We start from the raw sequence: 16,797 nt of genomic DNA, 5'->3' as shown, positions 1-16,797 counted from the left end.
TCAATAGATCAAAATTTTGAGAGAGCCACTTTGTTCAGCATAGTCAATAAACATAATAACTATGTCTTTGGGTCTTATTTTCCCCCAAAGTCTCCAGGGAAGGGGCTGCAAGTTACAAACTTTGACCATCATTTACATACAGTAATGGTTATTTGGAAGTTTACAGACTTTTTCAGTGGGATTTTTGGTTGGGGGGTTGAGGGGAGGGGGCTATGTTGGAGGATTCCATGATGGGGGTGCACTAGCATTATTAAAAAAAAACAAGGAAAAAATAAATATGAAAAAGTTTTTTCCACTAAAAGTAAGTACCAGCATTAAGGCTTAAAAAAAAAACAGAGTTTATTATGCATATGGCAGGTTCATCTCTTCCTAAATAGCTTGCTCTTTATGCTAAAGTATTTTTTGTAATTTCAACTACTTATTCTATGGCCTTTGTGATTCAGGGGTCAATCTTAGAGAACTGGGACAAAATTAAAGCTTTAATGTAAAGAACAAGGTATTAACAAGGGGGCAAACCCCCCTCATATATATAATAAAAATATAGAAGTTCATTATGTAAGTTAATTTGTAGGTTATGTATATTTTTCACCAATAAAAATGTTTGTTAAAAATTTAAAATTCTAGTTGCCTTTTTAAGTAACCAAAAATTGGATGGCAACTATGCCTCCTCCCCCACCCTTTTTCTCAAAATTGTCTGATCAAAACTAAGAGTTTGCAACTTAGCAAAGAAAAATTTAATATGCAAATTTCATTTTAATTATTCCTTTGTAGAGAACCAAAATCAAACATGCATTAATTCTAAAACATTCAGAAATTAAATTAAAAAACAAGTTTTTTTTAACTGAAAGTAAAGAGCAACATTAAAACTTAAAACAAACAGAAATTACTCTGTGTATGAAAGGGACTGTTCCCTCCTCAACATCCTGCTCTTTATGCTAATTTTATTTACTGTTTTATAAAGTAGAATTGAGAGAAACAGTCAAAGTTTAGGGTAAAGAGTGGGGTGTTGAGGAGGGAACAGCCCCTTCCATACACAGAGTAATTCCTGTTTGCTTTAAGTTTTAGTGTTTCTCCTTACTTTCAGTTAAAAAAAACTTGTTTTTTTTATTTAATCAGTTACAGGGTTGAGTTTCACCTTGTGTGAAGGGATCTCTGAGGCCTACTCTGGGACCTAAGATTAATTAAAAGCAGAACATGCAGAGGGAAATCAGTTCCAAAAGAATAGCCTAGATAAATATTACTTTCTAAAAAATTACTGAAGTACGACTAATTCAGCTTTTCATGGGAAAGTCTAATTTCATATAGGTTCAGTAAGTTTAGCAGACTACTATCCCCGTGATTTTATTTTCAATTTTCTTGCTAGACCAAGCTAAATTTAACACATAAAATTTCGCTGTAAAGAGCGAAAAAATGAAGGAAAATATCGAGGTTATATCCATGAAGGAAACAGATATGGCAACTAGTTCCAGTTCCAAAAATTGTAGGGAGGTATATGGACTAACAACAAGTCCTTTCACCTCTTTGACTTCTTCTCCAGAAAAACTAGCTACTGGAATCGCTATTCTCCTCCAGTCTGCAAACAATGGATATATACGATTATGAACAATAATACACTGTTATTGATTGTGGGAAGTGCGAGTACCTGAGCTACTTGTCCCCAGCAGTTTAAGGCACTAGGCCGGCCGGTACCAATACGGCTGTTCCTACTCATTCCGCTCTGTTCTGCACAATCAAAAACTATGGATAAATCGCGTCCCTTTAAAAATAGACTTCTTCAAGCTTTAATCTTTATTAAACAATGTTTCTCTTCTTTAAGGTATCAATTGCTGCCTTAAATATCTTACGATCAATTTCCCATGGCAGGTTAGAATCCAGGATAGCTGTATAAGTATTTGGAATCTTAGCCAAGGAGCAGAAACGCTTAAGAGCAACAGTCTCCTCACTCTGAGCCTGACAATCAAATAAAATGTGCTGGATTCTTTGGCAACTGATACTTTTCTAAGAAATTTTAAATTGTTAGCATGGTAGCACGTGTGTTTGCTGATTTGACAATTCAAACAACGGATGGGGTTCTGACATGAACTTTCTTGGCCGCACTCAGGTAATTTTGATCGCGGTGGCCACATTTTTACACTCTGTCGACATGTGGCCGGCTTTGTTACCATTGCAGAGATGTTATGGGAGAAAAATGAATTCTTGGATTCTGAAGCTCTGCACTATGGGACTCGTGAATCCCTTTGTCTATATCGATGTGTTAATCGCAAGCACCAATTTCTCCGCAGTAGCCATCTGCGTAACGGCTAACCGCCACCCATTTTTTCCAAGTCTAAGCTCAACCTCAGAAGCAGGAGATTAACCCCACGCTGATTCTATATACGGTTTTCGCTCTAATGGGGTTTGCAGCGGCGGAGGGTTCGTAACACTACAGCACAGCCTATATAGACACCAGTTGCGCAAATATTTTTCAAAAGCAAAACATAGCTATCGTCGCGACATTAATTGATGCTGCGTCAAAATCAGACACTCTCACAGTTGGAAACTGGATTCCGAAGAGGCAACAACTGCTTTCTTCTGATAGCATTACGCACCCACGATGGCCACAACAGATATTTCTGTTTTCACTCCTGGAATAAAGCAAAGATCTTTTTGCACTGATTGGCTGTGGGAGCGCCGGAGGTTAACGCCTAGTCTAAAGATTTGTGTTGAAATCCTTCTATGGGCAAGATACGACTCCACGCAACTGGTGTCTATATAAGCTGTGCACTATAGAGCAAGACAGCTTTGTGGGGGTGTTGGTTGGTTAGGGAAGATCGGTTGAGCAAAAAAACTGTAAGTCCCCTTTATTTAGCTGTTCCATGAATCCTTCAAAACGACGACACATATCATATACTTTAGCTGTTACGCATGCAATTATCTCTTGTTCACATGCAGGGTCCTTGGTAGGCTCAAAAACGACGAATGTAGATAGCTGATGTTTTTCTTTAGTTGATTTAGCAAAGAATTTTATAATATTTAAGACGTTTTCTTCATCCTTAATTGACTTACGGAATGGGTCCGGTAGACCAGACTTCAGTTAGATCAATTCTTTTGCACACAGTATAATACCTCTGGAGAAAAAATTCCACAGCGCAATTAATAATAAATTGATGTTTTATTCCAACTAGCATTGCTCTCGAAACAAAATTTAACATTCCATTTCAAACGATGTTTTCTGTGCTCATATTTTGTATTCATTAAGCCACAATTGTGTATTCAAAAATCAGCTTCCGCAAAAATAGATACAATTAACTGGTTAAACCAGTCTAGATCCACTACGCTGTGGACGATTCGAATGTGGTTTGAAGATATTAAATAAAATATCCATTTAAGACAGGTGGGTTTATTTTGAACTCTGAATCAATTAATGTAGAAATCGCAGCAGTATTTTTAAAAAACGCAAAATATTGCAGTCGCAGTCACAAGTACTTACATTCACAGTTTTAAGTACCTGCAGTCGTAAGTGGTCGTAAGTATTTGCATTCACAAGTAGTCACAGTCGCAAGTAGTCGGGGTCCCATGTAGTCATATTCACAATCGCAATTGCAAGTAGTCGCAATCATAACTAGTCAAAGTCGCAAGTAGTCACAATCGCAGGTATATGCAGTCGCAACCGCAACTAGTTACAGTCGCAGTCTCAAGTTGCTGTGGTTAAGAGCACAGGTAGTTACAGTCGCAATCGAAATTAGCCAGAGTCACTAATATTCGGTGCAGTCGCAGAAATAAGCTGTCGTGGTCTCAGTAGTAGTAGTATTATTAATGGAGTGCACATAGTTTTTGGTTAGTTCAACACCCCTTTCAGCATACCCTGAAAATTCCCACTTAATACCCTAAGCCGTTCCTAAGTTGCTGCTGATATACCCTTTTTACAATCTGTATACACAAAGCATGTTTTTATTTAATTCAACATCCAATGGGACATGCCCTGAAAGTTTCAAGTCAATGAACTTAGTATTAGTACTAGTAGTAGTTATAGCAGAAGTTTTAGCAGCCATAGTAGCATTAGTAATAGTAGTGGTAGTAGGAGCAGTAGCAGTAGTAGTGATAGCAGTATTAGTAGCAGTATTGTAGTAGAAGTAGTAGTACGTGAATTTTATCTTTTGGTTTATTCATCGCCCTCAACATACCCTGAAAGTTTCAGCTTAATACCCTAAGCCGTTCTTGAAATATTGCTGATACTCCTTTTTGGCAGTCCGCATGCACATATTACTTTAATTTAGTTCAGCACCCCCCCCCTCAACCTTCCTTGAAAGTCTTAAATTAATACCCAGAGCCTTAGCCTTAGCAGTAGTAGCAGTAGTAGTAGCAGTATAGTAGCGTAGTAATAGTAGTAGTAGTAGTAATAGCGGTAGTAATGGTAGTAGTTATACTATTATAGTAGTAGTAGTCGTAATAGTAGTATTAGTAGTGAAAGTGATAGCAGTAGTAGTGGTAGCAGCAGTAGTAGTAGTAGCAATAGAAGTAGTAGTAGTAGTAGTAGTAGTATTAGTAGTAATAGAAATAGCAGTAGTAGTATAGTAGTGGTAGTAACAGTAGTAGAAGTAGTAGAATGCACAAACTGCCTTGGTTAGCTCATCCCCCTCAACACGTCCAGAAAGTTTCAAATTGATGCTCTAAGCCATTGGTTCTCAACCTTTTTTTACCCATGGACCCCTTTTCTCTTCTTTTTATCTTGGTGGACCCCTTCATAGCTATTGGATATAAGAACAATTTTCTATTCTTCACTAAAATAAATTTTAAGGTTTTAATTATCAAAGAAATAGTATACGATTAAGCTTTATTTTTAAATGAAAACTAGTTTAATACAAATAAAATATTCTACTATAATAATAATAATTATTGTTATTATTATTATTGTGATAATAACTACAATATTACATTGTTTTTTCCATGGGCAAGCAACTCAAAATCATGGAGAGTAGAGCTCCTCAGGTAGTTTAATTCACTCCAACATTATTTTTGTAAACTGAATACAAAAAGGAATTGAAATTAAGTGTTTGATTTAAAAAAGAAGGAAAAGGCATGTTTATTCAATGAGATCCCTGTGGTTGATGCTTCTCGACGAGTTTCTTTATGTTTTGTTCTATCGATGTTAATGATAGTCGAAGATCGCCCCTTTTCACAATGTCAAGTCTATTAGGAGCTTTTGATAACATTTGAGAAACACGACTAAATCCTGCTTCAACAAGATAAGATAGGAAAAGCAATAACGTAGAACTGCGCTTTATCTCAGAGCAAAGGGTACTTTGTAGCAACGTCGGTTGTTTTCCATATATTGTACTTTTCATCTTTGGATTTTGCTCGTGTTATTTCATCACTTTGTAATTCGATGAGGGGCTCTTGCAAAGACAATTCTATTTCGGCAAAATTAACTTCAAAAGGAATTGAAACCTAAATCGATATATCCATCCCGAGTAGGTCACTAAACCGAGTTTGCATATCTTCATGTATATTTTCCAAATATTCACCATATAATGCAAGATCTTCATCTTGCAAATCGCTGCTAACACAGGCCAAACAAGGAAACTGTTCAAATGCACGACGCCTGATATAATTCTTATACAGCTGTAGTTTCCTTAGAAAAGCAGCAATAGCACTTTTACTAGATATCAGATCAGAATCGTTTCCTCGGAGCTGTTTATTAAGTGTATTAAGTTTTTCAAATATATCTGATAAGTAAAACACATCATTTTTATTTGCAAGCAGTTTTGCTCCAAGTTGTGTGTGAGCAAGAAAGGAAATAATAGAATCCCAAAGTGCAATGAAATGCTTAAGACAATTCCCCTTTGATAGCCATCTCACCTCTCTATGTAATACAAGCCACTCAAACTCTTCTCCATTTTGCTTACAGAATTGACGAAAAAGGCGGTCTTGGATAGAATTTGATTTAATATGGTTTACTACTTTTATTACAATAGAAAGGGCATCATGCAGACGTGCACTCATTTTCTTTGTAACTAAGTGTTGATGGTGTATCACACAGTGAATACAATATACTTCTAGGACTGTTTTTTTTAATGTGCAATAAAACCTTTGTATCTGCCTGTCATAGATGGTGCACCATCAGTAGCACAAGCAATTATATTTTTAAGTGGGATATTGTTTTCCTTGAAATAAGTAGCAACTTCATTAAAAATTGTTTCACCTTTTTTGTCTGTCGTAAGACTTCTAGCAAAAAGCATTTCCTCTTTGGGTCCTTCATTGTTAAATCTAACATATGCTAATAAAAGGGCCTCATTATCTCTTAAAGTTGATTCATCAAGTTGAAGGCCAAACTGTTTCACTTGCAAATGAGCTATCAATTGTTTTTCTACATCCTCTACCATTTCATCAATGCGTCATGACACAGAAGAGTTGCTTAAAGGGATAGAATTAGTAATTTCAATTGCATTTCGTTTCATAACTGACGAAATTATAGCAGAAACTTTGGGTAGAATTACTGTTTTACCAATATTATGGGGTTTCTGGCCTTTACAATTATTTTGCTTATTTCATATGATGCCAGGAAACCATCATTTTCTAAGATATGTTGAAAGATTATGATATTTGCTCTTGCCACTGACCAACGGGTAATAGATAAGTTGTTGCAGATCTATGGTTAGGTACCGGGCATTGGGAAGGAAATATCTGCTTAAAAATAAAGATCAAAGCTCACCGCCTACTTCATGAGAGAAGTTAAAAGATTTTCACCTTCGCTTGTTCTTGCCACTGACTGATGGGTGAATATATAAGTCAAAACGAAGTACAAAAAAATAATGAAAGAATTATTAATATATATTTTTCAAAATAATGTAAATTACAGTAGAAATTGGATTTTTTAAAATAAAGAGCGTTCTGAGTTGGTTTTCTTCATGGACCCCCAAAATATCATTGTGGACCCCCAATTTGTTGTGTTTTGCCTGTGGGGACCCCCAGGAATATTACATGGACCCCTAGGAGTCCATGTGGACCCCGATTGAGAACCACTGCTCTAAGCCATTCTTGAGATAATGCTGATACGCTCTTTTGACAACCAGACATATACGTACGGTAGTATATTGCAGACATCCTGTCTTGTACTTTTCGTGCTGTTACGCGACTGGATTTTATTTAAATTAAATAAATAAAGAAACAAATTCCACTGAACGTAAGGAGCTACGTTAAAAATTAAAATAAATAGAAACTATTCCGTATGTTAGGGAGCAGTCCCCTCCTCAATCACTCGCTCGATACGCTTACTTTTTTTTTAGTGCTTTAAAAATGCTTCTTAATCCAATTGAGCGGCCTTTGTATTTAAGAAATCATTCTTAAAGAATCGGAAAAAAGTCAAAGTTTAGCATAAAACACGAAAGGTTGAGGAGGGGGCAGCGCCCTCATATACAGAATAGTTTCTGTTCATTATAAGTTTTGACATGCTAAGTTCGATACGCTAAAGTTTTTTTTAGTGCTTTAAAAATGCTTCTTAATCCAATTAAGCGGCCTTTGTATTTAAGAAATCATTCTTAAAGAATTGGGAAAAAAAGTCAAAGTTTAGCATAATACACGAGAGGTTGATGAGGGGACATCCCCTTCATATACGGAATAGTCTCTGTTTATTTTAAGTTTTGATATTGCTCTTTACTTTCGATATGAAAAAACTTGTGTTTTCTTGATTTCTGATCTATTTTCAGATCATACCATTAAATCCACCTCCCCGTTCATGGAAAATTACCCCAGGACCCCTCCCCCAACAAGAAACTTCTCCTAGAAAAACACTCCCCTCGCATAAATTCTTGAATAATTCCTCCCGCATAAAATCCCCGTAAAATATTTCCCCCGGTAAATTTTCCTTACTTGCCTTTGGGACTTCTTTTTTATCAAAATTTCTGTTTTTTTTTCAAATCATGCAATAAATCTCTTTCCTTCCGTGAGAAAATTTCCTTGGTAAATCCCTCCCATATAAATTTACTTCAGCGGCAAATTCCCCCAAAGAGAATTCCTGTAGCGATAAATCTGGATAAATCTCCCCTTACACTTCCCTTCCTGTAAAAAACTTCCCTTGGACTATATCCCCGAATAATTCTCTCAACATGTGGAATTGATCAGACAAAAAGAATATACGGCAAATAAAAAGAATTTCAAAAGTTCCCCGTAAAAAATCTTCCCTCAGTGGGAAATTACCCCCTCTTCGCCGAAAATTCCACCTCTGAAAAATTTCTATATCTTTCCAATAAAAATACTATATGTAAATAATGGGTAGTTTGCTTACCTTACAGTCATTTCCCCAGGGGCTTTGGGGGTCATTTCATTCCCAGAGGCATAGTTGTTGGACCTTTCAACTATGCTGAACCAGATGGGTATCTAAAAATCAAATATCTTTTGGAAAAAGGAGTGTGGGATGGGTACTATTTGCCCTCTAATATTTTTGGTCACTTAAAAAAGGCACAAAAACTTGTAATTTATGTCCGAATAAGTTGCATTCCGATCCTCTAGGACCAACACGCATTCTCACAAAAAAAACCAAACAAAAAACGACAAAGTTCCATATTAATGTGGAAAGGAGCTTGAAAACTCTGCAGTAAAATTTCTGATGTGCTGAATCTGATGGCAGGATTTCCATTAAAATCGCTTCATTCATAAAGGGGGTTTCACCCCCTTTCCGAAAATCAATTAATTTTCTCAGGCTCACATCATTTGTGGGTAACATTAAACTTAATGAATTTTATACATTTGGATTACCCACAACATTTGTGGGTAACATTAAACTTAATGAATTTTATACATTTGGATTCAGAACATAAAGTCGATTTGTTCGATGTACTAATTCTTATCGAAATCTCCTCTTTTAGAGTTCCGGTTACTATTAGGCCAAATCGCTCCCTATTTATAGTTCGTTACCACGAACTGTTTGATCATCCCATATCAGAAGATTAATTCCCACATATACATACAACATTAAAAAAGCAGAAATTCTGTCTTGTGGATTGTTATGCGATTAAATTCCGTTTAAATACGAGTTTTTTTTTTTTTTTTTTTCGTATAGCATTTGTGCGTTTTCTTGTTTTTTTTTCATATTTTTTTTTAAGCTTTTATGTTTTTCGTTTATATTTTACCCCCTTGATAAAGGTTTCCAGATTGAAGATAAAATATTTCGACTTGTGTTATTATTTTTGTATTCACAAGTATTTTTTTTTGTATTTTTCACAGTCCTTGAAAGTTTACCCCAAATTCTCTTACCCCCCTTTTCCAATAACAAATCCTATATGTAAGCAGTGGGCTAATTGCATTGTTTACAGCCCTTGCCCCATGGGTTGTGGGGGTCAAGTCATCCCTTGAGGCACAGTTATTGGACCTTTCAACTATTTGAACAAAATGGCTGTATCAAAATTTTGATCGGAGATCTTGGGAGGAAGGAATAACAAAAAGGATCACACGACGGGGTGGTTGCCCTCCAATTACATTTGACTTTGAAAATGGCACTAGAGCTTTCAATTTCCTATCAAATGAGCCCCCTCCGAAGTCTCTAAGACCACTTGTTCCCTACAAAGTGACCTTGTGGAAAAAATTAAACATTGAAGCCATATCGCTCTTGACTTAAGCAGCGCTATTGTGTTACCTATGATTAGACCCCCGAATAAAAATTATCTGAATCCTACAAAGTTTCAACTGAATTGATTTTCGATCAGTAGTATTATGTAGCAATTGATTTTTGACGATTTGCTTGAATGAAATTGAAACAAGCAGTGTATACATGTACAATGACTACAATCTAACCAGAACTGAAGGTTTCCAATTGATAAAGAAAAATAGACAATGAAAGTCTGACAGAAAAGTTAAAAAGAATCGAAGGTCAGCTTATTGTTTCAGTAATGGTTTTAACAATCAAAATAAGGATTTGTCATTATTAAGTTTTCTCCTTAATAATCGCCATGAAATTAACCATGTTTTATTTTAGTTTTCCTTGAAATTTATTTAAGAGTAAATAATTCCATACCAATGTAGTAGTAAGTGTCAATATTGCTTTGCGGCTTGACAGTAATGGTTATGAAAATGGTAAGTCCGGACCTCGTGTTTAAACTGATATAAAAAAAAACTTTTTGGACGAAGGTAATTCTGCTGCTTTTAGGAGTAAAATTCATAACTTAATTTAATGATTTGATAGTTAACAGCATTAAAATAGGTTATCCCAGAGAATAGACCTTATTATCACAGGCAGCACAATAGCGCTGTCTAAGTAAAGAGCGATAAAGGCACAATGTAATATTTTGGTTTAGACCAGGGCACTTTGTATCGAAGGAGTTGTCGTAGAAGCTTTGAAAAGGTCTCGTTCGATTGGAAAATGGATGGGCTTGTACCTTTTTTAATATTCGAAAGTGATTGGAGGGCAACTAACAACCCTTCCACGCCCACTTTTTCCCCAAACACATCAAAACAAAATTTTGAGATAGCCATTTTGTTCAAAGTAGTTGAAAGGTCCGGAAATGAACTCTTTGAGGTTGACACCCCCCCCCCCAGAGAACTCAGGGCAAAGGTTTTGAGCTATACCCTTAGGCATATAAAGTTTATATAAAAGGGGTAATCGTATAAACTTCGGAAGGGGCTAATTGGATTGTCAATCATAAGTTTTAGTGCGCTTTTTGAGATTCAGAGTGATGGGAGGGTGGATACCCCCCCCCCATCTCTTATTTTTCCAAAATACATCTGATACAAATTTAGAGATGGCTATTTGTTGTCTTAGAAACTTCAAAAAAGGCTCATTCGATTGGAAACTGAAAGGGCTAGTGCCCTTATAAATAGTCAAAAGTGAATGGAGGGCGACGAACCCCCTTCTACGCCCACCATTTCCCCAAACACATCCAATCAAAATTTTGAAACAACCATTTTGTTCAACGTAATTGAAAGGATCAGAAATTATGTCTTTGAGTATGAACCCCAGCCCCACCCCCCGAGCCCTCAGGGCAAAGTTCAAAAAATTATGCCCTGGGGACATTAAAGGTATATATAGAAAGGATGATCGTATGAACTTCGGAGAAGGTTCATCGGATTGGTAATCAGAAGCCCTAGTGCTCTTTTTAAGATTCAGAGTGATCGAAGGGTAGACACTCCCCCTCCCCCACGACATCTCGTATTTTCTGAAATGCATCTGATAGAAATTTTGAGATGGTCATTTGTTGTCATAGAAACTGAAAAAACGGATCCTTCGATTGTAATTTAAAGGGCTATTTTTAATAGTCGAAAGTGATTGGAGGGCTGCTAGCCCCCCTCCCACGCCCAACATTTCTCCAAAAACAAATTGATTAAAATTTTCGATATAGCCATTTTGTTCAACGTAATTTAAAGGACCGGAAATTATGTCTTCGAGGATGACAACCCCCCTCCACACACACAGCCCTTGGGGCGAGGTAAGGTATGCCCTGGGGGCATATAGGGTATTTATAGAAAGCATGATCGTATACACTTCAGAGGTGGTTTGTTGGATCGGTAATAAGAAGTTCTAACGCTTTTTTATGATTCAGAGTGATCTGAGGATGGATAATCCCTACTCCTCAAAACCTCGTATTTTCCAAAATGCATCTGATAGAAATTTTTAGATGGGCATTTGTTGTCGTAGAAACTTTAAAAAAGGCTAGTTTGATTGGTAATTCAAAGGGCTAATGACGTTTTTATTAATCAAAAGTGATTGGAGGGTAACAAACCCCCCTCACCCATTAATTCCCAAAATACATCAAATCAAAATTTTGAGACAGCCATTTTGTTCAATGTAGTTGAAAGTTCCGGAAATTATGTCTTTGACAACCCCCATACCTTCTCAAGACCAGAGCATAATTTGCACTTTACTGAAAAAAATAAATGGCTATGGATTGCCAGTTTAGAATACGTATACTGATATACATACATATATATATATTTATATATATATATATATATATATATATATATATATATATATATATATATATATATATATATATATATATATATATATATATATATATATATATATATGTATGTATGTATATATATAATATATATTCCTTAAAGTTTTATTAACTTTGATTTATCAAACTTAAAAAGGTTAAAACATTTTAAAAATATTTTGTTTATTTAAATGATACAATAATTAACCGAGTCAAACTCAAAATGAGCAAAAGTAAACACCAATAGGGCTGACAACCCCAATGCCTTCCCAAGACCAGAACATAATTTTCACTTTACTGAAAACAAAATATATTTTAAATGTTTTCACTTTGTTTTTACTTGTTTTAAATGTTTTTATAAGATATATTAAAAGAGAAGTCCTCCCCCTTACACTCCAATTACAGCGAGTGTCTGGTGCTCTTTTTAAGAGTAACAAGAGATTGGATGGTAAGTATGAAACGTTTTCCTTCCTTCATAAATGAAAAATTATCTTCCTTCATAAATTGAATAATGAAAAATTGTCAATTTAACTGACAATCCACGATCTTTTTTTCCAGAAAACCATGCCACAGTAGCCTCCTATTGCATCTGGTAGCCTACTCATTTGCAGGACAATTTTTATTTTTATTGCGTTTAAAATGAAGCTCTTTACTGCCATTTGAAAATACATTACAAATTATGAACCTAGCGACCATTGACTTAATTATTTTGCTTAACAGCTATGCTTTAAGTGTATAAAAGACAGACCACTGCCTACATCCTCCATAAGGTGTGTTTGCTTTGACTGGAGTACGTACAGATCTGTACTATCTCAGTAGATAACTTCGAAGACCGCACTGCCTTTCCATGACGAAAATATTACAGTTATAAACCTTATCCAGGTTTATTCTTCAAAAGCAATAAATACCTTAACTTGAGCAGCATTTATGTTTCAAGAATATTTCACGTTTCAGACTCACGTTTTTTACCTTGCGACTTTGATTGTGACAGCCTTTGCTGGTGCTGAAGCAGGCTATAGTGGTTCACCAAGCACTGTATATGGCTCATCCGGGATCTCAAGTCATAGCGGTGGGTATGGTAGTGCAAACATCGGCTTTGCTTATGGAGGACCACTTGGTGGAGGTATAGCCCTTGGTTATATGGGCAGCCCAGGTGTCAGCAGTCTGGGAAACGGTTATGGAACAGGTAAGCCAAGATTAAGTTTGATTTTAATAGATAAGATAAAATAGAACGACAAAAGAAATAGAATAATTTTTTTTAGCAGCTTCAGGAAATATTTAAAGCTGTATAAGATGGTAATTGGCACGATAGATCTATCGTAGAAAAATCAAGGATGATATGCAAGAGGTTTTCATAGAAAACCACTCTAGTTTGTCCTTAAATGGGGGGAGGAGCATAATAAGGGATGTAAGGGATATTAGAACTTCGTAGGAGATTGAGGTGGGGGTGGAGCGTGCGCTGCAGTATTAGCCTTAGGCAGCTTAGTGCTACAATTAGTTCAGCAAAAAATTCAGCCATATCATTGAGATTACAGTCAAAGGCTAAAGCTTACCACATTATGAGTTTTTGCGATCAGAAATCACAGAGAAAACTAAAAATCTCTTATCTAAATTTTCTCAAGCCAGAAAAGGTATTAAATTATGGAACAGGTGAATTGGAGAAGCTTATTTGAATTACAAAACGTTATATTCTATTCTTCAAAAATGACACAGAAGATTTTTCTCATTTTCTGCCTTATCATAAACATAATTCAAAATGGAATAGTTGTGGGCAAGTCAAGTCATGGCTAATTGTAGAAAAAGCCAAGACAGATAGTCCAATTAAGTGGGAATCACGTCATGGTTAATTTTACCCCCTTCGTTGCCGTCGTCACCATCTCCCACTTATGCTACACCTCTCATGCATATCACTCCACAATGGCGAACTATAGTCAACAGAAAATTAAAGCATAAATCCAATCCGTCCCAAAAATTTCTATTGCGACCAAGTTTTTTTCTTTTTTTTCTTTATCGTATATCCCATATAAGGTAGTATCATACACCACTGGTATTTTTTTTTATTAATTTATTGAGCACCCATCATTCATATAACATGATAAGACGGAGTAGAGAAAAAAGAAAAAGATCAAAACATGAACAAACATGAATATGTCTCTGTTATGACCATATTTGTTGCAGTAATATTTAAATTTGTTTCTAATTCATGTTTTATTTTTATTGTTAAATGTCTTGCTATGGCAACAGTTAGTGCAGTAATCGGTCAAAACATGAAGATCAACACATGAACAAGAAACCAATTACTGCACTAACTCCTGCCATAGCAAGATATTTAACGATAAAAATAAAACATGAATTAGAAACAAATCTAAATGTTACTGCAACAAATATGATCATAACAGAGACATACAAGAATTACTTAGACTTAGGTCCTCCCACGCCTGAGGGCGCATAAGGCAGCAACAGTGGTTCGCCACGACGACCTGTCCTGAGCCTTCGACCAAAGCTCCTCCATCGAAGACCTCGCCAGCTTCACCTCCTTCTCTAACATCCTGCCAACGGTCATTTTGGGTCTCCCTGACTTGCGGAGGCCAGGGGGTATCCAACACCATATGTCATGAGGTAGCCTTCCATCACCCATTCGCACCATGTGCCCTCAATACATCCATCGTCGCTTTCTAATGGCATCAAGGATGGGGGTATGATTTGTCATGGTATAAATCTCATCATTTCTTATTCTCTCAGTCCAATGTATATTCAAAATATATCTTAGGCAGTTATTATCGAATGCCCATAGTCATTTTCCTGGTTGCGCAGTGATAATGAACCGGAGAAAATGAACCTAAGAAAATGAACCGGACTTACAGACAATCAGCTCTAGCAAACAGCTTCCAAAATAGAGCAATACAGAAGATGTAAGGGAAGGCTACGGTATTGGAACGGTAGCTAATAGTAGGTGGTTGAATCGAAATTTTGCGGCAAAAATCAATACATAAAAAACAGATATGCGTCGTTTGAGATGGTCTAGGAGCAGGGACTGAGTGTGGCATAGTGAGGAACCGATGGGAAGACCTACGTGAACGAGGTGGTCAACGGCTCTAACAGCGGTATTGCCAAAGAACTATAAAGGACGGTGGCTCTCTTTTCAAGTTAAAAAAGCACTGTTTCTGACTAATGAGGATTGAAATGAAGGTCAAGTTTAAAATACTCCTGTTGAAATGAGACAAATATCTCGTTCATTCCTTCAAGCATATGGCAGAGATTTAAAACGTCGTCTGCATAACAAACTAGAGACAGATTCAATGAAGATAGAACCAGAGATATTGGGCACTAGTCTGACCATCCAACACACAATTATTGAAAATATTAGAAGAAGTAACTGCTCCATGCGGTGGAATGCACCTTTCAAGATAAGAATGAGTTTCCTACGTGGAACAGGGTATCTGTGTTATATTTTTTTAGATTTCTGACTTGTCAGAAATGGATATTGCCAGGATCATGGGCGGTGGGTGGCTAGCGCTAACGCTCAAAATTGACTTGTAAGTCTAATCACAAGTATAAGTTATATTCTGTTATATGTTATAGTACAAGTATATGCTGGACAAAGCTGCAAAATGTTTTTAGCAAATGATATGAATAATATACGTCAATCCCTATCGGAAACCTATTCCAGGGTCGAAACCAGAGGATGGAAAAAACAAACTAATGCATTCCAAGTTTTTAAGCACCGATCGGGGCAAAAATTGCTATACTTTTTCACTGTTATTGCCTTTGAATATTGATATCAGTGAGACAAAACTTCTCACAATTCGGGATGCCATAAATTGAATTCAAGATATTATCTTCTCGCATTGTGCTTTTCCAATTCCTCTGGTTTACCCAAAAATTCAAGACAATTGTAAATTTTAGACGAAAATATCGAATCATATTATATTATCTGCTTGAAAAATTTACCTACTTAGAAAAAGTGTTTCGAATTTCAGCTCTAATAAAATTGATGACATTTAATTTATATATTGACCAAGATATCAATTAGTAAAAAGCTGATTGCATGGGTAATTCCAGTGCACCCCACTTCGTGGGCCAGGGTGCGTCAGCTTAATTGAGCTTTAAGCCCTTCCTTTAGCCGTGACACGATTCTCATAGGTTATTTGAACTCAAGTCCTCTTTTCCCTAGAAAAACAAAACCCACAGAACAATAAAGCAGAGATAGAGAATCGGCCAAATTAATGACATCACTCCATGTTACTCCTAAATTCTTATATTTTTTTAACTTTGAATGAATACATTTATCATGAATGCATTCTTTAAGACATTAATATGAATAACTTGATCATTCTAGTTTCCCAATAAAATGCAATGCACTAAAAAAACATATTTTTCTTTCAGTTGGTGGCTACGGATCAAGCTCAGGTGGTTATCATAGATAGAAGGTTAAGCACAAATTTTTATCCATGATTGTTGTTATTTAAGTTTCTGTTTATTTTTTTATTCCAAAATTATTGAGAAAAACGAAACACCAATTGTATCTTTCTGTGCCGAACGTCATTTATAAAAGTTTATTTTAATCAAGTTTTCTAGACGATTTCGTCCGTGTCCTTTATCGAATTAGAGAATCACATACCACCTAATCAGAGAAGCCACTTCTTGCCAAGGTGATTTATGCAAGAAACCTAGTGTCAGACACTAGGCATTTTTCACTGACCAATCAGAATCTTGAAAGAAGTTTAGTAACAAAGAAGCTCTTTCCAGCAAGATTGTCAAATTCACAATCTTGATTATGAGCTCATGATCCCGATTGTAAGTGGAACAGCATTTTCTAGATTAAGATTGTCAGTGGAATGGTATATTATAGAATCCAGATTGTGGAATTAGAATCTGGTTTGTG

The 16,797-nt window shown here is 36.0% G+C and overlaps 4 protein-coding genes across 8 annotated transcripts in view; 1 reads left to right on the top strand and 3 right to left on the bottom strand.

Moving 5' to 3' along the window:
- The window catches only part of LOC136041298 (GDP-Man:Man(3)GlcNAc(2)-PP-Dol alpha-1,2-mannosyltransferase-like), a 31,181-nt gene extending 29,807 nt beyond the window's left edge, over nt 1-1,374 (bottom strand). For 2 of the 5 annotated variants that reach the window (XM_065725912.1, XM_065725917.1), the window contains exon 1: nt 1,257-1,373. The gene's annotated coding sequence lies outside the window, so the exon portion shown is untranslated. Of the gene's footprint in view, nt 1-1,241 lie in introns of all 5 variants that reach the window. The other 3 variants (XM_065725913.1, XM_065725914.1, XM_065725915.1) reach the window with 3 other exon arrangements.
- A 4,053-nt stretch (nt 1,375-5,427) lies between these two features.
- LOC136041292 (protein FAM200C-like) lies at nt 5,428-5,982 on the bottom strand. The gene has a single exon (XM_065725903.1). It carries the CDS (start codon nt 5,980-5,982, stop codon nt 5,428-5,430), a length of 555 nt encoding a protein of 184 aa, XP_065581975.1.
- Nucleotides 5,983-6,050: 68 nt separating this feature from the next.
- On the bottom strand, nt 6,051-6,362 carry LOC136041291 (zinc finger MYM-type protein 6-like). The gene has a single exon (XM_065725902.1). It carries the CDS (start codon nt 6,360-6,362, stop codon nt 6,051-6,053), a length of 312 nt encoding a protein of 103 aa, XP_065581974.1.
- A 3,557-nt stretch (nt 6,363-9,919) lies between these two features.
- Nucleotides 9,920-16,481, top strand: LOC136041307 (peroxisomal membrane protein PEX13-like). The gene is made up of 3 exons (XM_065725933.1): nt 9,920-10,047; nt 12,867-13,098; nt 16,299-16,481. Exons 1-3 carry the CDS (start codon nt 10,033-10,035, stop codon nt 16,337-16,339), a joined length of 288 nt encoding a protein of 95 aa, XP_065582005.1. The 5' UTR covers nt 9,920-10,032; the 3' UTR covers nt 16,340-16,481.
- Nucleotides 16,482-16,797: the final 316 nt, after the last annotated feature.

Source organism: Artemia franciscana, unplaced genomic scaffold (assembly GCF_032884065.1).
Source record: "Artemia franciscana unplaced genomic scaffold, ASM3288406v1 PGA_scaffold_131, whole genome shotgun sequence".
NCBI classification, from domain to species: Eukaryota; Metazoa; Arthropoda; class Branchiopoda; order Anostraca; family Artemiidae; genus Artemia; species Artemia franciscana.
The sequence above is the reverse complement of the archived record's forward strand: the minus strand, read 5'-3'. Positions and strand labels throughout refer to the sequence as shown.